Source organism: Rhea pennata, chromosome 1, assembly GCF_028389875.1.
Source record: "Rhea pennata isolate bPtePen1 chromosome 1, bPtePen1.pri, whole genome shotgun sequence".
Lineage (NCBI taxonomy): Eukaryota > Metazoa > Chordata > Aves > Rheiformes > Rheidae > Rhea > Rhea pennata.
The window spans coordinates 54953136-54975295 of record NC_084663.1 but is presented as its reverse complement, the minus strand read 5'-3'; the positions used below and the strand labels follow the sequence as shown (position 1 = coordinate 54975295).

General features: G+C 53.2%; 1 protein-coding gene and 1 long non-coding RNA gene across 3 annotated transcripts; both read right to left on the bottom strand.

Annotated features, from left to right (window-relative positions):
• Positions 1 to 11834: 11834 nt before the first annotated feature.
• LOC134146756 (uncharacterized) lies at positions 11835 to 15168 on the bottom strand. The gene is made up of 2 exons (XR_009959879.1): positions 13140 to 15168; positions 11835 to 12964 (listed from the first exon to the last, which is right to left on the bottom strand). It is a non-coding gene; the product is annotated as an uncharacterized LOC134146756 (long non-coding RNA).
• Positions 15169 to 15189: 21 nt separating this feature from the next.
• TOB2 (transducer of ERBB2, 2) lies at positions 15190 to 21601 on the bottom strand. 2 transcript variants are annotated; one of them, XM_062587251.1, is made up of 2 exons: positions 21287 to 21601; positions 15190 to 16323 (listed from the first exon to the last, which is right to left on the bottom strand). In XM_062587251.1, exon 2 carries the CDS (start codon positions 16235 to 16237, stop codon positions 15215 to 15217), a length of 1023 nt encoding a protein of 340 aa, XP_062443235.1. In that variant the 5' UTR covers positions 16238 to 16323; positions 21287 to 21601; the 3' UTR covers positions 15190 to 15214. The 2 variants fall into 2 exon arrangements, with proteins under 2 accessions (XP_062443235.1, XP_062443245.1); XM_062587261.1 differs by lacking the exon at positions 21287 to 21601 and adding an exon at positions 17390 to 19578.
• Between the last annotated feature and the right edge of the window lie 559 nt (positions 21602 to 22160).

Sequence of the window (22160 nt, the reverse complement as noted above, 5' to 3'; positions counted from 1 at the left end):
GATACCTTGACAACAACATCTAGTGAATTAAGCCCAGTGGTATTTTTGTAATAGTAGAGCTGTGAATCGCAGCTAACCCAGCTAAATTGCACTTAAATAATGCTCTCATGACTTGACTATCTCCCCAACATTTTAATTAGTCATTTTTGCCTTCCCTACGGTGACACTCATTATTAGTATGAAATGGTTGCCTTCTCTGCCTCACTCCCACTTCTACACAGCTCTTTCCAAGATGAGGCTGTATTTCAGTGGTAAGGTGCAATCTTAAAGGTCGTTTTGGAGACATCAGGGGAAAAAGCATCAGCATGACATAGAAACAGGAGCAGACCTTTGGTTTCCTTCTCTTTAGAGACCACTTGGGGGTTGACACCCAGGTACCTATAATGCTCCCACTGAAATCAACTCGATTTGATACTCAGTGCAGCAGAAGCAGGCCCTGGAGAAGGATGGCAATGACAAGAGCTTGGCCAGAAAAGGCTCAGAGCTTCATGTATGCTGACTCCTCTGTGGAGAGATCACACATGTATAAGCAAGCAGAGCTGCATCTACACTTCACTTCATACAGAGCACTACAGGAACAGTTTGTTCTCATAGATAACAAAGCGTGGTGAGCACAGAAACCTGTGTCCCTTTGAGCTTGAGCAATTAGCCCCTATTCAATGTTTCCATTAGTAAGCAAACTGAATGATGGCATTAGGTACTTTGACATAATCCTGTTTGCCTACAAAGAATATACAAACTCCTCCTTCTGTAAGCACAGCAGGAGTCAAACTACATCGACAGCTTCTTTGGTCATAGGTCTAAGCCTCTTTTAACTAGTTCTTCAACCCGCTTGGAAAAATCTCTCCTAGCTTTTTCTGCGTGTCATGTTACAAGTTCTTTGCTGCATTTTGCGGACACTTCTACAGTGTTTCCGCTGCCATGCTTCAGCCTTTCCATTCCTCTCAGCCTCCCCCCTTTGCTTTAGGGTCTGTGATTCCCAAGTGCCTCAGGCTATTTGTAGTAGAGACACAGTGCAGGAACCTGTTAAGACAAACCTCTCTTTCATCAGATAATGACATTGTGCCCCTCTATCATCACATTGTATGAACACCCATGATGTGTCAAAGCTGCATTGCCACTTCGCTTCTGATTAAACACCTCTGGAGTTTAATGAATTCTCCTCCTGGCCTAAACCAGTGGTCATGGGCCTCATCACTCCAGTGATGCCAGGATAATTTTGGACATCCTGGGAGGGATGGCAGAACTAAATGAAGGTGCAGACTCCTTCAAAGGCTGAGGGGTGTTTAGGAGGCTTCCACAGAGTGAGCCAGGCTGCTGAGTTCCCAGTAAAAGAATTCACCTTGCAAAATCTATCCTCCCAGTCAGCCAGCAGAGACTGGTCAGAACAAGCTGTTCTGAACTAGCTCCCCTCACCTCCAGCTATGCTTCTGCAATCCTTGCATCTGCCACCTGCTCTGTCATTAACTCTTGGGCCAGAGCCAATGACGGTGGCAACACCTGAACTAGTAATTGGGCTATTGCAGCAGCGCTAACATAGCTGGGAAGTCTCTGCCAGCCAAGCCAACTGCTTCAGGATGTGCCAGTGTGCAACCAGCGTTCTCATTGTGCTTGAAGCTCCCTGCACTACAACGTAATGATGAGCTGCTCCAGCTAGGTGCTATACTGATACTTTTGCAAATGCGGTTTTGCTGCATGGAGGGTCACCATTGCCAGCTGGGGAAGGCATGTATGGGAAGAGGAGAAGGCCAGGATGAGCTGGAAGCCGGGGGGGGGGGGGGGGGGGGGAGGAAGGGGAAATCAGTAGGTAAGAGGTGAATGGCACAGGATGAGTGTGTCCCCTGAGAGGTGAGGTACTGAAGGAAGAGTTGTGGCTGCTTACTGGGCGCAGAACTCTTGCACACAGGTTCTCCCTGCTGCTGGCTGCTGTTTTGTCCTATGATCAGGCCACTGCGTTTGGGGGAAATAATCTGCTGGACCAAGGAAGATGGGGGGGGCAAGGGAGAGGAGAAAGTTGAGGGAGTCTGAGCACTAGTGCTAGCTCTGCCCTTTCTGTGGGAGGGTCAGAATGAGGGAGAGGACTCAATGGACAAACACCTTGGAAACAACTTTATCTCCCTCCCTGCATGTCTCCTTTCAGGGACCAGCTGGGAAGTGGAGTGATAAGGATGTTGCACAGGTGTTGGTGCAGACCAGAGTAAAACTCCCCTTTCTTCATGGCTTGTGCTGGGCAGCCTAAGAAACTCCCCTCAGACAAATACTTAGAAAAAGAAGATACAAATAAGAGAAAGTGGGTGCTAGAGAAGGAAGCTCCCCAGGTGGGTAAGTTCTCACCTGGCAAATCCTGGCATCTACAGTGGCATTTTCTGGTCTCATAACTAGGGACCCAAGAAAATTTCTCATACTGCAGGGGTGTCCTGTAGCTTCTGGCAGCAGGTGCATTTAATGGAAAACAGTTAGAGATGTAGTTGTATCCCTTCACCCTCCTGCCTAGTCTGGCCAAAGAAAAACAAGTAAGAGCAGACAGCAGCAGCTATGGGCCAGCAGGAATGTTAAATCCTTTCGAGGTCCAACCTTCCTTGCTTGGCAAGGTGTGAAGAAGACACTTCACCTGATGACAGCAGAAGCAAAAGATTGGGCAGGACAAGCTCTAGGCACAAACAAAGCAGGCTCTGGTCTAGGGCAGGAGGCTTCTGAGTGGCTGAAAGGTGGAGAGCCATGGTCCTGCAGCCTGCGTGGCCCATGGCAGAGCCTGGGAAGCCAGGCTTAGCCTCTGCCACCACAGAATGAGTAAGATCCTGCCAAGATCTTACCTCCAAGGGGAAGTGTAGCTCCCTCTAGGAGCACCAGTTACCACCCCCCCCCATCTTCCCTCCTTTCACTGAACTCAGGACACTCAGCTGTCCAGCAGCTTCTATGCAGGTAGGATATAGCCTGTTGTATTTGGGGAGACAAAATTCAGGGTTAGGTACTCAGTCAAGACACCTTAAGCTAGCTCTGTGTGTGGCCAGCAGTAACAACAGCGTCTGGAGAGGAGACTCCCCAGCAGGATGCTAGGGAGGCAACAGTCTGAATTTGGGAGGGGGAGGGAAAGCCCACCTTGCACAGGTAATGGCAGGTTGCCAGGGCCTGTGAAGAGGGGGAGAAACACTTCAAGGGAGAAGTGAGAAGTTATGTGGCACAGCTGCAGTGGATGCTGTTTTAATCCTGCAGCTGGAGTGAAGTGGGCCAGCAGGATTGCTATAGTAGCCAACAGCCAACAGCCTAGTCAGGCACAGGAGGAGCTCAACAGCAGTATATTCATATGGTTGACAGGTCAGCAACATGGGCTGCATTTAAGGAAAACCTTTTTCTGTCTATAGACCTTGCTGGGAAAGAGGGACAAAATTAAGAAAGATGAGTAAAGTAATTGTATCCTGCATAATAGAGAGCTATCATGGGAAAAAAAAAGTAACTCTAGAGAAGGTATTTTTTTATGAGATCATCACAGCCAACTCCTGTACCCAGTTCTGCGAAGGTCAAGAAGCCTCACTTTTTGAGTAAAGTCAGTGAGGGAGTTGTTGCATCTGGGTAGATACAATGAGCCTCCTTTTACCTACCAGGCTGTGGAACCCAAATGCCCGTCTTTCACAGGGAGTTTGCTGTACTGCTTAGGCTATACTGACTTCTCCAGTAAAACACTGTGGTTTTGGTTTTGCGGATTCATCATGGTAATGGGCAGCTCCCACCAGTTCTTGCAGCCCTAGGTGCACGGAGCATGCTCTGCAGAACATGGTTGAGTAACTTTACAGGATACTCCAGGTATTTTAAATAAAGATGTCCAGCCCCAACTGGTTCTGGACTATGAAGTTCTACTGGACAGGCAAGGGAAGGGTCAGCACGCAGTTACTAATAAAGGTATTCTCTTCCTAGATAATGCTTTGCAGATTACTGTTGTGGTCCTCAGATGACCTTGTACAACAAGTTTATCCTGCTTTCCAAGAAAGCTTAGTGACAAAGGGGCCGAGATAAATCAGACATTGCAGAAAGACACACATTTCAGCAGCAGCAGCAGTTTTTGCCAGGTACTCTGTGCGCTCAGAGTCCATTCTTCTGTCTCAGGCATACCAACGTATAAAATACTCGGGTGAAGGTCATTCTGAGGCTGCCTGAAGTTGTCATTTTTTTGCTTGAGTCAGTCAAATTGGCTGCTCACCCTCTTCCACCCCAAAGGCAGGGTCACTAGTTGGTCAGTGCCAATTCACATAAAGGCTCAGAGAAGCTCTGGAAATGTAACACATAGAGAATGTGCTAGGAAAGGGAAGTGGCATATTGGCATGCTAGGAGCTTTGGGACAAATGTTTGGGACTCCACAACCATCCATTATTGCCAAAGTGCCACAGACACAAAGCAAAGGCAGGTGCAGTCCAAGGAAGCAGCTTGTCCTTTTGCTCCTTCCATATGCCCCAGCTAGAAAGAACTGGACAGAAATAAGGGCAGGAGGCCAGCGTTCTTCTGGGCCTCTCTGCTGACACCTAGCAGCTCTAAAATTTGTTCCAGTTTAGATTTATGGCTACAATTGCACATATCTAAAAGTGACTGCAAAATGCAGGCTACAGGTGGACATGCAAAGGAGGCCAGGCAGCAAGAGTTATGCGAGAGATAGTGGCAGAAAGTAGACATGGTGCTTTAGTCATGGAATGGTTTTCTTTTTCTTTTTTTTTTTTTTTTTTTTTGGTGGGGGTGGTGGTGTTGGGTCCCTGGCCAAAGGCTCTTGGTCCTGCAGCATTTTGATCCCGGCTTGCAAGCAGCCAGAACTACAAAGATGTAGCATGACTCCTAAAACCGATCATCATTCAAGCAGATGTAACAGAGCAAAGGCACTGGATTTTGGCTAACAGTTCACGCCAAATCAGCAGCAGGATTTACTACACAGCTCCTGCAGTGATCCAGAGCATGGCTAGGAACTTGCAAACAAACTCTGTAGCGAACGTGTGGGTGCTCCGGGTATTTCTGCAGTACCCACCTAACATACCCCCAACTCAGTGTGCTTCCCGCACTCAGTGAACCTGTCTCTTAGAGGTGATTCCGGCTGGAGAGGCATTAGTTTGGGTTTCCGTTATGAGTGGACAGCAGGGAGAGAAACACCGTTTCCACGTTGAGTCAGGGCCTCACTAGAGGAACCCTGCTACCGAGCTGGAAAGCAGGCGCCAGGGGCGCAGGCCTCCGAGCGACCCGGGAGCTGCCAGCAACTCATGGTCCCCCACCCCGGCAGCCGCGCTGCCCACGGCGGCCCTCAGGGAAGACCCGCCCCCCGCCCGGCCGCGGGGACACCGGCGCGCCGACGGTTAACCGCCGCCGCCAACGGCCGGCATACCAACGGCTGACCCCGCTGCGCTGACGTCACGGCGTTATTTATAGGCCCGTCTGAGGCCGCGGCTGCCCCGCCCCCTTGGCGGAGCGGGCGGCTGCCCGCGGCGTGACGTCACCGCGCGCTCGCGAGGCCTCCCGCCCGCCCCCTCCCCTCCCCCCCACGCCGTGTGGGGCAGAGGCCGCGCCGCTCGCGCGCCGCCGGAGCCCGCGTGTTACGCCCTCTCGCGTCGCGCACACCCTCTGTGGGGACACGCGGGACACGCGGGGGCTGCCGAGCGCGGCCGCCCGGGGGTGCGGAGGCGGCTGGCGGCGCCCGCGGAGGGCGTCGAGGGCCTGCGGGGCTCGTGTGCTCAGTCGCCGCCGCTCTTCTGGAGCGAGCGCACGCGTCGCCCCGGCTCCAGTTTGCTCGGCGCCTGCGTTATCCAGTCGGTCATGGCCGTTTTGGAGGGGATTTTATGCAACACCAGTGTTTGCTCTCGGCCTCCCCCACAGCCCCGAAGGAGCCGTGCGTGGCGGCCGTTTTGTGCTCGCTCTAACTGTCCTGGGAGAGCGACTGCCCGGGTCAGTGACACTCCGGGAGCGCTTCGTCCCGGTGCGGCCAGGGACGTCCTGCGCCCCGGGACAGCGCTCGTGGGGCGGCTGCCTTGCTGAAGCGGGTGTTGAAAAGGTTCAGTTTGTGCTTGTAGCCTGTATTTACTCTTTTTTTTTTCTTGTGGTTGAAGGTCTCAGCTTGTGTGGTTTTTTTTATTTGTATCGTACTTTGGATGGACTCGATTAGGTCCTTTTATTGCATTTTAAGGTGCAAAGTGGGAGGCCTGAAGTTTTTTTTTCTGACAAAGTCTATACAGCAGGAAGATCTCCATGACTTTGACATTTCCTGCGTGTTTAATGTCTGTATGACAAAGAGCTACGGTCACTGGCCATGTTTATTCCTCCTGCAATAAATACTGGTCTGATCAGGCTTTCAGGGAGTATGTGTCGGTTAGATGGTATACTATTCTTTGCTTGCTGTGGAGTTATTGAAGTTCCTGCAGTCACCTCTGTAACCATCGACTTTGAGAAGCTTTCCTCCTACGTGCACTGACAGGGCAAAAAATTCCCAGAAGCAGTATTTTCATGGGGAGGAAGAGCACTGGGCCTTTGGAGGGGAGAATATCTCCCCCTAAGGTTAAAAATAATTTCTTTTTAGAATAAAATACTCTTTCTGTGACGATTTTGTATTGACTAGTTAGTCTCATGGCCAAGTTTCCAGTTCAGGAGCTATCTCTTGTGTGGTTTTCTAAGCGTGATCTGTGCTGTGATTTAGGGTGTTAAGTATTGGAGAGTTTCTTTGCTTATGTTTCTAAAAATCAGAAACTTGTGGTTCCTTGTCCTGACACACTAACACTTAGGATGTAGGTTATAGTTTTCAATGCCCTGTCCAAAAGTGATTGATTACATATTGCAACTGCTTTACTCCGCAGTGTGGGACACCTTTGGCTGAGCCTTGGAGTGCCACATCCCATCTCCTCTTGCTGGGTTCAAGAGGTTTGTTTGACTGGATCCTATTTTTAATCTGGATTTGTCAAGCCCTTTCCATTCTCACTTGCTTCCCCAACTATGTGACTCCCCGGGTACCATATGGTTGCCTTGAGGCCAAGGTCGTCCCCAGCTGCTGCTCACCCCTTGGCAGGACTGCTATGTCCTCATCCCCGTGGGAGGATGCGTCAGTGCCGACGGTGGGGGGTAAACGCGGGCTGGGAGCAGCTCCCCGGTGGCCGATGGGTGACACGGTGGCCAGGACACAGCTCTTGTTGAGCCTGTCTCCAGCCGGTGCCCCCCACGCCTTTTCCTTTCCCCTGTTACAGGCAGCTTACAGCACTGGTGGGGAAATGCCTGAGGTAGCAGGAAGGGTGGACGGCTCCCAACTGAGCCGCTCGCTCCTGCTCCCCATGGCTGCATCGTGGCTCCTCCCCATCTCCATGTCTGTCATGGGGACAGTGACACTGCCCTGACTCACCGCCCTCACTGCAAAGCTGAGAGCCGCTGTCCTTGGACCAGTCTGAACTGGGGAGAGGCAGCCTGTGCTGTTCGTTTCCCTCCATGCTACCAGCTGTGCTGCCAACCTGTCCCTGCGAGGGTGCAAACCCGAGAGCTCTTCCTGCAGACAAGGCCTCTCAGGGATTGCGCTGTGGGTCTCCTGCGTGCCCCCTGAGCCCCCAGGCTGCACCATGTATCACGCCAGCACCACCGCTTGGGCTGTTGCAACAGGACTGCTGTTAGCAGGTGGGTAGTTGAGGTGGAAAAATAAGCAAAACCTCTCTCCATTGGTGCCAGTGCAGCTCAGCAGGAATGGCAAAAGCCACCAGGAAGGGAAGATCAGATCTGGCTCTTGGCATTTCCTTGCTTGCAGGGCATTCCTTATTCACCTCCCCAGTTTCTCACTCCCAGGCAATTCAGGTTGTTACCACGCCAGGCCTGCAGAAGCTGTGCCCGCAGCATCCCAGGGCAGGCATGGTATAAGATCCTCAGCCCTGGGCAGAGGCTGGGTGAGAGCTCTCCCTGCAGAGCTCTCCGGCGTGGGCTGAGAGGAGGAACGGGGCCCGGCTTTCTACAGACTTTGCCAAAGCGCCCCGAAAGCCCTTATTAACCGCTGGAGTTAACAGCCGTGCAACGGCGTGCCGAAGCCTACAGTGATATGCGCTGGTCATGGCACAGCTGAACACAAGAATATCAGGAAACCCAGCAATGCGCATGGCTGAGAACAGCTTCAGTTGGCCCCTGCGTGAATTTACCATGCTCTGCAGGCAAAGCGAGGCGAACGGAGGAAGGGCTTCCTGCTGCAGTCATCAGGAGAGCTGCAGCAACACTGCCTGCTGCCCTTGCTACATGCTAGCTTGTATGCCTTTTTCTTGTTTTGTTTTGTTTTTTCTTTAAATGGAAGCCCTAGCACACCTTCTGCAAGCTGTCACTGGCTGATCATTGCAAGGAAAACTTTGTCCTTGATGGAAACACCCTGCAGGGTGGGAGGGACACATTCCCTTACAGGGAACCTGCTTCCTTCAGCAGTGACGCTGCACCACGAGCATGGCAGGCTGAGCAAGACCAACAAAAATCACCCCCAAATCCACCCAGCTGTGCCTCATCAGCTGCAGAGTAACACATGGACAGGACTCAGTTCCTTACCATTCGGCGAAGAAGCGATGAGCTCCCCCAGGCTTCCGGCTGTACCTGTCCCTTCTCTGCCTAAAGGCAAAGTGAAATTTGGCCCTAAATCATCTTCACAGACATCTCATTTTTCTAACCCTCTGCTGTGCCTCTGCGGGTGATGGGTTCCTTGGGGTAAAAATAACATGTCCCCCTCTGACATGCACCCTTACCATGGTAAAGTCATTCTTGTTGTTGGCTGCGGCCATGCACAAATTCACTGTTACCCAGAGAACCTTCCTTGCCCAGTAAAGATACAAAGCAGCATTCACACTAGCAGAGCATTAAGCTTCAACGGTGTGTGTTTGGGGAGGCAGGAATAAAAGGCAAATTCTTCGGCAGTTTTTAAAAAAGCACACGAGGTTCCCTGAGGCGAAGGGGCCGTGCTCACGGGAGGGCGCACGCGCAGGGGAGCGCTTGCAGCGGTGGGGAGCAGTGAGAGAATAACCCTGAAAGGGTCAAGGCAAGCGTGTTCCAGGCTCCGTGTTTAAATTGGAGCCCAGCCACAGAAACCAAAGGAAAGCTGCACAGCGAAAGGTTTCACACACCGCTAACCTTGGCCAGGCTTTGTCCCTTGGCTTCCATTCGCACTCTCACTTCGGAAGGCAGATAGAGCCCGCTGGAGAGAGCTGGCTGTTGCTTCGTGTCTGCGGGGGAACACCAAGAAGAGCTTGGAAAAGCACCCCGCCGGCAGCGGGAACCGGCCAGGCCAAGCCCACGGCACGGTCGAGAGACACGACGGGAAGGAAGGAAGGGGGAGCGATGCCCCGCAGCGCAGTCTTCCCGAGGGCCGCGCGCCGTGCTGGCCAGCTGCCGCGGGAAGCAGGTGGCGCCGGCGGGGAGCACGCGCGGGCCTCCGGGGAGGCCAAGGGCTCAGCGGGTGCCCAGCTCCCCTCCAAGCGGTGCTTTTCCACGTCCAGGTTCCGGCAGGCTGGTGAGAGCCGGGGCGTGGGAGGCACCTGCTGTTAACGCCGCCCGGGCAGTGCGTCGTTCAACCCCGATAATCCAAATCTCCGAGAGGCTCCGGGGCAGCGAGACGCTCTCTTCTGCCAGAGCAAACTTGGGTTGTTTTGCTGGGCTTGTGTTTATGATAAAATCCACAGCGCAGCTATCTTGGAGCCTGCTTTTCATGCTTGCATCAGGCTTTCCTGCAGGCCCCAGCCTCCTCCATCCCCCAGAACAGCCCGATTCGTGTCAAAAATTGCTGCTTTCACAGACTGAAAAGCGCAAGGCATTTTTTACCAAAGCTGTCTCCTCCTTGCAGGTGGGAGCCCCCGCCTGCTCAATGACTCAAGTTGCAAGTTTCCTTCTTAATAACGGAGTCCCCTGTGACGAGCGTCTCAACAACACCCCACGCCCCTGCTTGGAAGAAAAGGACCCGGTGGCTTCAGGAGACAAGTCCCATCTTGTTACCATGCCTTGCTGGCGTACCCTGTTTGGGGACCAACTTGGTCACTTGCCCAAACCTGGTGTCAAACGCAGCAATTATTCCCACGCCCCACCCCGGGCACCACCCCTGGTCCGAGCGCTGGGCTCTGGCACGGCCTTTCGGCGGCAGCCGCCTCTGAAGGTGGGCAAAGCCCTCACCCTCTCCAAAGAGCTCCCTGCCCTACTTCCTTCCCAGCTTCTGCTGACACAGGAGGACTGCTTTAAGGAGGGAAGGGGCACTTCACCTCCCCACAGCTTGCTGTCTCGCCAACGCAGGGCCATGTATCTGACTAGAAATAAGGCGATGCTAAGCCTTTCCCCCGATGCATGCCCACGCTGCGCAGCTATCAGCTGTAAACCAACTCCAGACCTACCCCTCAGCTTACCTGTGCCCAAAAAGGGAAAGGCTCTGCGTCCCGCTGCGCCAGAGCCAAGCAAATGCAGGGCAAGGATCAGCAAGGCACACGCTCAGCCTTGATTTTCCATTTCCAGAAACGTGTCTAAGGGCAAGAGTTTGTGCATGCTTTAGATAAATGATTACAAGGGGGTTGAGACACAAAGGGGAAAAAATAGTTTTGTTGCTTAGCAGAGTGTGACAGTCACATGGCATGCAGCATGCATGAGCAGCAGCCCAGCTCCTAGGGCTTGGAAATCCAAGGGCAAGCAACACGAGCTCTTCCAGGAAGAAATTCAGGCTAGAGGGGCTGCAAGAAAGGATGCTAGCAAAAGCCAGCTCCACATTTAGTTTCCTCAAATACATTTTAATAAGCGACTTCATACAGCTTTTTGAGGAGGCAGCGTAGGGATCTCAACCCACTCCTGGAGCAGAAGGCAGGCAGGAACACGGCTAGGCTGTTACGGCTTGGGGTAGCTGTGGCACTTGAGAAGCAGAGGGAAGGAAAGATGTGTCCTGTGCTAAGAAGCTTGTAAGCATCTTTCTCAGCACAGAACTGTTTTCACCCCTTTTCAATAGAAAGAGGCAGCACCCCTTGAAAAAATTATTAAACTCGAGCAATGAGGGATAAAAGCAAGACAAAATGCTAGACCATCATCACCCTTCATGTGTTCTCATATCCGTGCTCAAGGCCACCCTGCTACGAGAAGCCATCTAGGATGAAAAAGCAGGGAGGACACAGCCAGCACATGCTGCTCCAGAGGCTTCCTTTACTCTGAAGGCACCCAAAATAGCCCAAGGATAAACCCAAGTTGGGTTTCAGCTCCTGGAGCCTGGCCGGGGGAGGGGGGGGGAGGAGGAAAAGGGAAAATAAGACATAAGCAGCACCTCCTCCATAGCAACCACTGCTCGAGAAGGCTTTGACTACAGCTAGCCAGGCCTGGTCAAAAGGGAACCAGGCAGCAGCTGCAGGCAAACTATTTTATTTGGGACGAGATGCTGCAGGTAGGCTGCTATTTTAGGAGCTCTGGTGTTGCTCTGCTGAAGGTCCCTGAAGCACCAAGAGCTGAAGGCAAAGTATCACGTTGCCTCTCCTCCCGGGAAGGAAAGCCAGCTCCCTGCCTCGCTCCAGGGAGCTGAATCACGGCTTTGCCCCTGGAAGGCAAGGCAGACCGCCTTCTTCCTACGCCACTGCTATTCTTGGCGGCGGGAGAGGTCAGAAAGACACCGCCGCCGTGTTGCTCAGCGCCCCGGCACCCCTGGGCTGCCCCGAGCACAGGGAAACCGCCGCCGAGCGCGAACACGCTACAGACCGGTGGTTTCACACGGAAGAGGAAGGCACCAAGCAGCGGCTCCCCCGAAGGCAGGAGGGAAGGAAGCCCGCTCCCGCTTCACCAGCACCACTGCCTACTCTCGGGGAGAGGCCCAACAGAGGTGTTCTCTCCCCACCGAGCACACAATACACAACAACCAATTATTGTATCATGCTTTTAATACAAACTTAAAAAAATCTGGAACAATAGAAACTGTACAGATTTGATCAACCTTTTTTGTTTTTGTTTTTAACTAAATCTCTAGACACACCAATGTCCCGTTCCAAAATATTGCACAACATTCTGAATACAAAACTCTGATTGTATTCCTCCTTCGCTAAAGAAAAAAAAAAAAAAAGAAAGAAAAAAAGACAGCAACCTCCTGGTTCCCCCTCTCAGTAGCCCCCTTCTTGGAAAGAAACCCAAGCAGAGCACACACAGAAACCCTCCACTCAGAGACATACAGACTTCTGTCCTCTTTCACTCATTCTCTCCACAAGACGACTGTCAATTCACTCCTCAGAGAGGGCTGGGAGGGAAAGGAGGGAGGCTGAGTGGGGAGAAAGGAATCTTCACTGCTTCTTTTTTTTAAAGTTTTTTTCCTGAAAAAATATTTTTCTCTCCTCTTTTTAAGAAAAAATCTTGAAAAGAAAAAAATTACAATTTTTTTACGTTAGAAATATACATATATTATATATACCTCTTACATTTTACAAATGTAGCAAATTATTCAATACAAACGGACATCAACAAAAAGAACACAAACCCATAAAAAATAAAAGTTAAAAAAAAAATCTCTCTTCTCTTCCTAAGAAACCAGGTAAATTAGTGCAGGTTTTAAAAAATAAAATTGAAGCTGAACGTCTACATCCAAGACTAGAAAAGACCCCAAAAGGCCGTTAGTTTCCATTGCTGCCTGACGCTGGAGGAACGTTTCTGAAGCACGCTTTTTTCCTTTAAGATACAAAGAGGTTGGTCCCTCCCCTTTTCCTCCTTCCACGCACACTATTTTTAAAGCAGGTATAATACGTGTGGCAGGGCAAAGCGGCATCAAAGCTTCACACACATAAGCAGGTGGCTGGGGGCATCCCACCTCCCCCCCCCCTTCCTACCCCTGAGGAGGGCAACACTGTCCCACTGCAGCGGTTCACAGAAGGCTTTGCCAGGAGATGTGGGAGCGGTGGAAGGAATGGAGGCGCCTGAGCCAGGATGCCAGCTGGGACCCCGCGACCGCAGGCCGAGCGCTCCTCGGTCCAGCGCGGCACGCTGGCTGGCCATCAGCAGCAAACTCCTGCGGAGGAAGGATTGGGTGGCAGTGGTAACATCGGTAACGGGGTTAAAGGCGGGGGGGGGGGAATCAGTTCAACTACTCCTGGGCAACTCGTCCTAGCTTGGAAACCTGCAGGGTTTGAGGCTGCAGACGCCAGTTTGAGGGAAGCTCCCCGGGCTCCGCTCTCCTCACCCACCTGCTGTGTTGGTCATGGCTTGACAGCAGCAAGCAGCCTGCTCGGGAACCGATGCTGGGCACAAGGTTGGGACCAGGCCTCTTCCAGTCGCCCAGCGAGGAAAAGGGGCACACTGGAAATTCTCCTTAATGAGATATGGGTAGCGGCAGTCTCCCCGGGACATCTCCTTTCCCCTGCGAAGGCTCATTGGCAACACAAGTACAAGAGGGTCGGAGCGCCTCTATCTCAGCTTCAGGGAAGAGAGAGGGGAAAGCATGAGTTCCCCTCCCCTGAAGGAGGGATGCCTGGAAAGAGCTTACTAGCTTTCAACAGATAAGCAGAAGCAGGTTTCTGAAGGTGCTCCAGAGACATGCTTAGAAGAAAACCAAAGCCCCACACTTGGGAGGCAGCAGAAAGATTTAAAAAACACAAAACAAAGAACTTCTTGGAGCCTCATCTCTGTCTCACTCCTCTTTGCACTCTTCCATACTCTCACAACAGCCTCCAAGGAAGACTCCTTCCCATCGAGGGAGCCACCAGCCCAGCCTGGGCAGAAAGAGGCCCTCCACACTTCCTCCTGCAGGTGGGCTCCGGGCACAGAAGTGACCTAGCTGAAAAGCCATTACTAGCCTGCTGCAGCACATCAGCCTCAGAAAAAGCTGCAGGGGCATTCCCAGATTCTGGCTCTCCCGCTGTAGGTTCACACATGCGGACACCCGCTCAGCTTCAGAGCGTCCGTCCCTGCCCTGCAGTAAGCCTGCCACCATCTGCACCGACATGATCTGGTTGGAATGACGAATTTACACTAGGCGCTTCCCTTCTGCACCAGATCAGCCACCTCCTCCCACTCCTCCAGAAGGGCAGAAGAGGGGATTTAGTCAGATTTATTCCTAACTGAAAGCACAAACCCTTAGGCTATCATTCAAGAGAACAGCTTCAACAACATAGCCCTTTCTCCTCCCCAAAAGCAGTGCTGCCTCTCTAACTAAAAAGAAAGGAATTCCCTCTCAAAGATTAAAAAGGTAATCCACAGCAGGGAATGAGAACGCCAACTCAGAAGATTGCCCCAAATGACCATCAGTGGATGCTGCCCTTGCTGGTGCGGAGGAAGTACACAAAGTGGGGGCAGGATCCAAGTGCAGCTGCCTGGCTCAGCACCACCTCCCACACACAGCAGCGACACGCGCGTAGTGTTTTTACACCACAGGGTTGTCATCTGAACCAACCACCTGGCCCAAAGAAGCCACGAAAAGGCCTCTTTTTGCTCACATGCAGAAGGGGATTATAACCAGAGTCACGTAGTCCAAAGTGCTGCTCTTCTGCAGCTTCCCTCCATGGCTGGAAGTGCAGATGAGGAGGGGAGCAGGAAGAAGCCATTTCACAGTAATGCTCTGGCCTCCCTGCTATTTGCTGGGAGACGGTAAAAAAAGAGTTAGTGCTTTTCAGCATACAAACAGAACAGCTGATGCCAGCCCGGTCTGTGGAGCTTCAAGCAACAGCACAGCAGTCTCAGCCAGTGGGCAGGGTAGATGCTCTCGGTCTACACTCAGAACGCAGAGCCGTAACAGAAAAGCAAGCCCACTCACCCATTTCTGGCTAGCACTCAAGAAGAGCATGCACCTCCGCCAACACTGACTCATCCTGTCCCTTTTCCTCCCCCAGCCTCCAGCAAGGCAGTAGGTGTCTGGGGACACAGCCCAGAACAAAGCCATCTCTACACCCAGGTAGAAGGATCAACTGTCCAGTGCTGGGAAGAGTGCAGTTAGGCAGGAGCATCGTGACCTATGTTTGCACCACTCCTGGGCTGGGGCAGGGGAAAGGTGAACGCAAACCAAAAAACCCAAGACTCATTAAAGGAGTAAAAAAGTGAGTAGGAAAAAAGCACAGGGACTGAGTTAAAAAACAAGTCAGTGCTTCAGGAGCGTTGCCAGCACAGCGCAACAACACTGGGCTCTCTCTTTTTCCAAGAAGCTATATTTATAAGATTTGAATATTTTCTGTATATTTCTATTTTTCTTTTCTCTCCCTCTTTTTTTTTTTTAGTTCTTGTTTCCCCCTCCCACCCTCCCCACCCCAAATACTCTCCTTCCTTGTGTTCAGTTGGCCAGGACGACAGGCTGGAACGACTGGTTGGGATACTGCATGGCATTCAGGTTGTAGCTGAGTCCTTCCACGAAGGGAGACTTCTCCAAAAAGAGGCTGTTGGTGTTGCCACCGAAGACCTGAGCCATATCAAAGGTACCCCCGCTGCCGGTGTTGAACTGCGATGCCGGTGGGATGTTGCTGGCCTGGCTCTCACTGGCAACACCATCGAAGAACAGGCTACTGGCTCCTGGTGACCCACCACTGTAAACGAACTCCTTGGCATTGGGGGAGAGCTGCGACTGTGGCGCTTGGCTCCCAGCGCTCCCGATGAAGTTCAGAGAGTGCATAGACAGGGAGAGGCCCTTGTGCTTCAGCAGGTTGTTAGTGGGAGACCTGACCATCCTCGGCTGCTGTGCAGCCCCTGCTCCGCCACCCCCTCCTCCAGCTCCTCCACCCTTCTTCATCTTGGTAGAGCCAAACTTTGTGGCAGCAAACGTGGCAGTAGTGAAAGTGATGGGCTGGGCAGAGCGAGGGATGAAGGTGGGGCTAGGTGACTGGCCAAAGGAGGGGGACGGAGAGTTGGACAGTGAGTTGTCCTGGCTGCCAATGGGGACGAATACCTGGGCATCAGGGTTGAAGCTGCTCTTGATTTCTTTGTCCAGCTCTGCTGCGCTGCAGCCCTCACTGTCATCCAGGTACAAGACTTTAACAGAGCCCTTCTCGCCAATCTGGTAGGAAACCTCAAAAGGATCAATCCAGACACTCAGCTCTTCTGGCACATTGGCACGCACATCTTCCACGGCCAGCCCACTCCGCTTGGCCGCCAGCTCCACCACCGGATCCACGGTCTCCCCTATATGGACACAGCGATAGCCAGATCCTTTCAGAGGCTTCTCTGGGTACCAGTGACCCTCATATTTCTTCTTCAGCAGGCGCTCTAGCTCCTCACCAAACAGGTCTGCCCGCCTCCGAGGAAGCTTGTTGTACAGGTATGAGATGATGAAGTTAAGAGCAACTTTGATCTCCAGATGCATACTCCCTTCACAGCAAGCAAGTCAGGGCAGTGTATTAAAAGAGACAGAGTGACAAACACATAGACAGGATTTGGTTCCAAGCAGACCTAGGAAAAGAGAGGAAAAAATACAGATAAAGACAAAAAAAAAAAGGCAACAATTCTTAGCCTACTGGAGTGAACAGCTAACTTTTTCATAAACGAAAGCAGAGGAAACATTTGTACAAACACTACCAAGTAGTGATGCTGACTAGAAAAGTCACCACAAATCTACTGGCCCTCAAGACACAAAGTGCTAGTGGGGAAGAGTCTCCCTGTCCTGTCCAGAAAGAACAGGGGCGTAGCTACTATCTGCACATAGGCATGTGTGTTATACCTACCTTGCTGCCAAGTACCAGTGCTGAAATGAAGGAGGCCAACTGCTGGCCCTGGCAGAGCTATTTCAGTCTATCTAATGTCTCTCTACGCTTCAGCACTCAGCTGCTTCTGGTGCGGTTCACCTGCACCAGCCTCTAGAACATAACTGCGCCACCTGGAAAGCCCCGTGACTCGCTCAGGAGCCTGCGCAGAGGCTCGTTTGTGCTCAGGACAGCAGGGCCAGCCTCCCCACTGAGAGGCTGAGTGGTCCTGTGGAGAACTGTGTCCTGCTGGCACAAGCACAGGAAGGACAAGAAGGAACAACGGAGGGAGCTGCGGCACCAGCTGCTATACCGTGTTTACTACCCCCTCGACTGGCAGGCACATATCTTATAAAGCACATCCATTTTAATTCAGTTCACTCAAGGGGAGTGGGGTGCGTGGCGGTGCTCAGGGTCACAAAATACGTGCCAATAACCTGTCCAGTACAGTTCCTATCACTTATCCCTGAACAGAGGGAAAAGGAGCTCTGCCAGGATCAGGTACCTACCTAATAAAAACTTAAACTGTTTGCCAAAAAATGAAGTAATCCTCCTTCCCTCCCTCCCTCCCTCATGAGGAAGTCTCTGAAATTAAGAGAAGCCACAAAAGCATATCACGAAACCACAACACTCAACTCTCCCATTATACAAAGATTTGCAAACAATGTTTGGATACAACCTCCCCCAGGTAGGTCAGCACTGTGCTCTGTCACCCATCCAAAGAAAAGGAATCCCACAGATATTTTAAGAGGAAACACTTCCATTAGCCTACACACCTCTCCAGGGGGAAGCAGAATATCCAGTTTTTAATTGTCAGCTTAGTCAGAGGCTGTTCACTCTTAAATTGCCCTCATCTTGCTTGAGCAAACACGCTGTGTTCAGCTGTCTTCCTAAAATGGGCTTCAGGGATGCTCTCATGGAGCAGTCAGGCCGATGTTTATATCGTGTGCCAATTATTTGGGGGTGGGGATGACATACAAACATAAGATGTCAGCCTTCTCCTGAAAAAACAGAAATCACAGCAACACCACCAAGTATCCATGTTGGCCCAGGTCAGAAGGAAGAAGAAAAACTGACCAGGCTTGTTTGCTTAATCTAGTTTAGTGGAGAAAAAGGAATAAACAGACTAAAACAAAACAAAAAACATCCACCCTAGAGTATTTTGAGGCTTCAGTACCCCAAAAAAGAGGAGAGCATACAGGTTTTTCTTTTCTTTCTTTTTTTTTTAACATGCTAATCATAGTTCAAAAATTATATTAACTAAAAGCAGATCCCACACCTCAAGTCAGCTGACAAAAAGGTCAGCTCTGGAAAGAATCCCCTTCAGGTTTAACTTGGTAACAAGAAAAACACACTATTAAGAAGACGGAAAAGAATAAATGAAGTCTTGCCTTTTAAAATCTCATTTAAGGAATTATTGAACTACAACAAGTTTTGTTAGGTCATGGAGACCTGATAAAGTTCAAATAAGAACAGATTAACACCAAAGAAGAAATGAATAATCAGAGTTTTTCAGAGAGCAAGGAGAGCCATTTTCAGCCAGCAGGAGTCTCGATCCTGAGACAAAGCCTTTTCCAGAGGAAATGGCACCAACCAAACCCCTGGAACAGCATATATTAATGTTAACAAGAACTTAAACAGCCCATACTACCTCCAGAAGAGATTACATGAAACTCTCTTGCTCCTTTGACTTTGAGACATCTGACAAAGAGGACAGCTTGGGATCTTGGCAAATTGCGCAGGAAAACAATAATCAGTTTGTAATATCTTTTAATGTCATGTGATAAATTCTAAACCAGACCCAAAACATCAAGAGATCAGAAATTACAGCCCTGAAACAGATCAGAAGATCAAAATTTTGGTCAGAGTGTGGTGCTGCTAATGCCAAGGTCGTGGGTTCAATCCCTATATGGGCTACACTGAGTGCTGGACTAGATGATCTCCAGAGGTCCCTTCCAACCTTACCATTCTATGATTCTGTGATTTGCTACCGCCCTATATGCAACACAGATGCCTCAGTAGCCCTTGGCAATCTCACATCCTAACAAACAGAGCAGCACCTTCTGCTGAAGGCAGCAGAGAGCAGATACAGTAATACATCTTGGGTCTCCCCTTTTTTTCTTTCATTAAAAAAAGGGCTCTCCCTTTCTAAAAGCAGAACACTCAACCCTAACTATGAAAAAAGATGAATTCATTAGACTAGTAATATCAGTAGCTGTCAAGGCAGCCACATATAGCTGATACTTGCAGGAAGTCAGAAACATCACCTCAGATCATTAATATGGACTCCAGTAGGACCTCTTAATCCCTTTCTACTGCACCAAAATAGTAATTAAGGAATATTTGAAGGAACATAGCTTCCAAGACAATGGGCTACTAAGCATCAACTCTAACATGTATTCTGACAAGTTTGCCAGAAGAGAGAATCTCTTCACTGTCAACCAACACTGTCTTTACTCCCCAAGTAAAAGCTTACTCTGTGGTGGGCACAGTATCAACAAGAGCAATGTCCCTCTACAGACACGGTCTATTGAAGAAATTTATAAGCCACCTCTGATTTCTCTCTTTTAAAGGAAATGGGCCAAATAATGATTTACATCATTCAAGAGCAAACAATAGAACGCCCTCTTCACTTCACTATGTAAGCACAAGAAGTGACCTTGTGAGCAAGCCTTCAAACTTTTAAGAGAAAATTTTCCTCACTATCGTGTCACCATGGTTAATGGTGCACAGTGACATTTAAAGTGACTTTAGAAGTATGCAGCCAAAATCTCCCATGTTCAACCGCAGGACACACCCTACCTAAACAAGGGCTTCTTTCCAGGCTTCCCTGCTCATCCCATAGGCAGGGAAGACGCTAATCGGATTAATTACGGCTCCTCCACCCCCACTGGGGGCAAGCGGCCCTGCACCCCACAACCCCTCTGGAAGACCGGCACGGCCTTCTCCGAGGCACTGAGCCAGGTTCTCCCCTCGCAGCTCGAACCAGGGCGCCTCCCTCCCACCCCACGCCGCGGGGAGGAGGAAAGCGGGCAGCACGTAGGGGGCCGTGCCGCGCCCCCCCTCCCCCCGCAGCCGCCCACCTCCTGAGGAGAGGAGCCATTTCTGGTGACCCAGGCAGCGGCGCTCCCGTGCCCGGCACGCCTCCCGCCGCGCGGCACTCTGGGAGTTGTAGTCCGCGCTCGCCTCCCCCGCCCCGCTCCCCTGCCGCGCCGAGCCCCGTGACCTACTTCGCCTTCGAACTACACCTCCCAGCGTGCCCCGCGCCCGCACCGCCCGCCCGCCCCGGCGCTTGCTCGGCCGGGCAGGGCACAAAATTTTCCACGGCGCATGCGCTCTGGCGGCGCTCCGCTCCGCTCCCCTCCCCGGCTCTCGCCCAACGCGAGGCGCACACCCCGCCGCCCGTCATCTGGGATCGCCGGGCCGCCTCTCCCCCTTCCCCTTCCTACGTGCGCGGGCGAGTCGTCTCCCTTCCCCACCCTCTTTTTAGGGGACGGGAGGGGAGGGAGAGGCAGGTCCCTTCCTCCCTCTCCGCCGAGCCTGCAGCCCGCACCCGGGGCGGGACGCGCACACACACACACGCTCCCCAAAGCGGGCAGCGCCCCCGAGGGCGACAAGGCGCCAGGTCCAAAATAGTCCCGTCCCCCCCCCCCCCCCCGTCCCCCCCCCAAGCACAGCCCCTGCTCTCCCTTACTTATACCCGTCCCCCTGCCGGGGGCCGCGGGAATCGGGCCGGCTGGGTCACAACCAACGTCCCCGGACGAGGCCCTCCATGGTCCGCGCACAAAGCCCCCTTCTCGCCCCTCAAGGGCGAGCCCCTGACCCCCTCCCCAACCCGCGGGGGCACCAAGGCCGCCCCCCTCCTGCTCCCCCCGCACCCCCAAGGCCGGGAGGAGGATCCGAGGGGGACAGGATTTTGGGAGGGGGATGCAGGCAGGCACCAAGCGCCCCCTCCCTTCTTCCAGCCACCCCACGGCGGCAACCTCGGCCTGACCTTCCGCCGCGGAGCCGGTGCCTTCCCCCCCCCCGCCCGCCGGGGCGGGCCGCGGCGGTTGTGGCGCCCCCCCGCTCCCGCCCCAGAGCTTGGAGGGGGGGGAGCAGGGCGGGGAGGCCATTTCTCCTCCCGGGACCCTCGCACAACGCCGCGGCGCCTTTTGTTGCCGAGGGGTTTCGGGCCTCGATGGAGCGGGGAGAGGGGGGCACCCCCCGGGGGGGGGGGCGCCGCCAGCCCGGGCCGCGGCAACCTGTCACCGCCCCCCACCAGGCCTCGCTCTCCCTGTCTTACGGGGCTGATCCGCATCCCCCTGCGAAACCTGGCTCCCCTCACCGGATTGAGGGGGCAGCAAAAAGGGAGGGAGGGGGAAGTGGGAGATTAAAAACAAACAAACAAACAAACAACACAGAAAAGGAGAAATACCGAACAAAATGGTGAACTCGGGCACGGAGAAGCGTCACGGACTCAATGACTTTCACCCTCCCTTGAAAGCCCATTAATCCCCCCCCCCGCCCGGGGCCGCCAGCTATAGAAACGCTTCAAAGAAAGAAAAATACCCCCCACAGGCGAGGCTGGAAGGAGGGGGGGCAGCAGCGCCCACCCCCACGCAGCACCCTCCCAATGCCGCGCTCACAAAAGCGGGTGCGGGCCCGCAGCCCCCCCCCCCGGCCCCACTCACCTCTCCCTCGGCTCCAGGGCCGGCAGCTCCTCGCAGCTCTGTCCCGGGGGCGGCTGCGTGCGCGTCTCTGCCCCGCTCCGTCCCTCCCTCTCGGTATCCCCAGCTCTCGCGCGGGGGGCTTCGCTCCCGGCGGCGGAGGCAGCAGCAGCAGCGCGGGCCGAGGGTTGCTGCGGGACGCGCCCGGAGGTGCCGGTGCCGCTGTCGGTGTCGCCTGCCCTGCTTTGCCCTGCCCAGCTCCGCCTCGCCCCGCCGGCCCGGAGCCGCCCGCGCCCTGGCCCAAGTGAGCCAACTCACGGCAAACTTTCACCCTTAGCAACCCCGCGCACGGATCCGCGCTCCCCGCCCAGCGTGATGCGGCCGCGGAGGGCGGGCCGGGACTACTTCCGCCACCCCTCGCCGCCCATTAACCCCGCAGCCCCTCGCCGTCTCCTTCCCTTCCCCCCCCCTCTTTATTTCTCCTTTCTTTCACGTCCCCCTTCCTCCTTCCCCCGTACTGGGGCTGGTCCTAGTGCAGGAGCTGCAGCGGGGGATGCCGCAGAGCGTCCCCCACGCTGGGTTTTGCAGCTCGGCGTTAGCACTGTGGTGTGAGGAACGGCTGGGGAGCGGGGCGGGAATGAAGTGGCGGGGGGGGGGGGGATTTAAAATGGATCGAATAGCCAGGTTGGCCTGACCTGAGGATTTCCCCAAGCTGCTTACCGTTGGCAGGGCAGGATGAGAGGGAAGGGCAGAGCACGATAATCAAAAAGAGACGAGGGGCAAAGGCACGCACAGACGGCCAACAAGAACCAGGTTAGGGGCAGCCTGGCTGCGCTAGACCCCCAGCTTGGCTGCGAAACAGACCTTGGCGTGGAGGGGAGGCTCTCTGAGGCGTTCA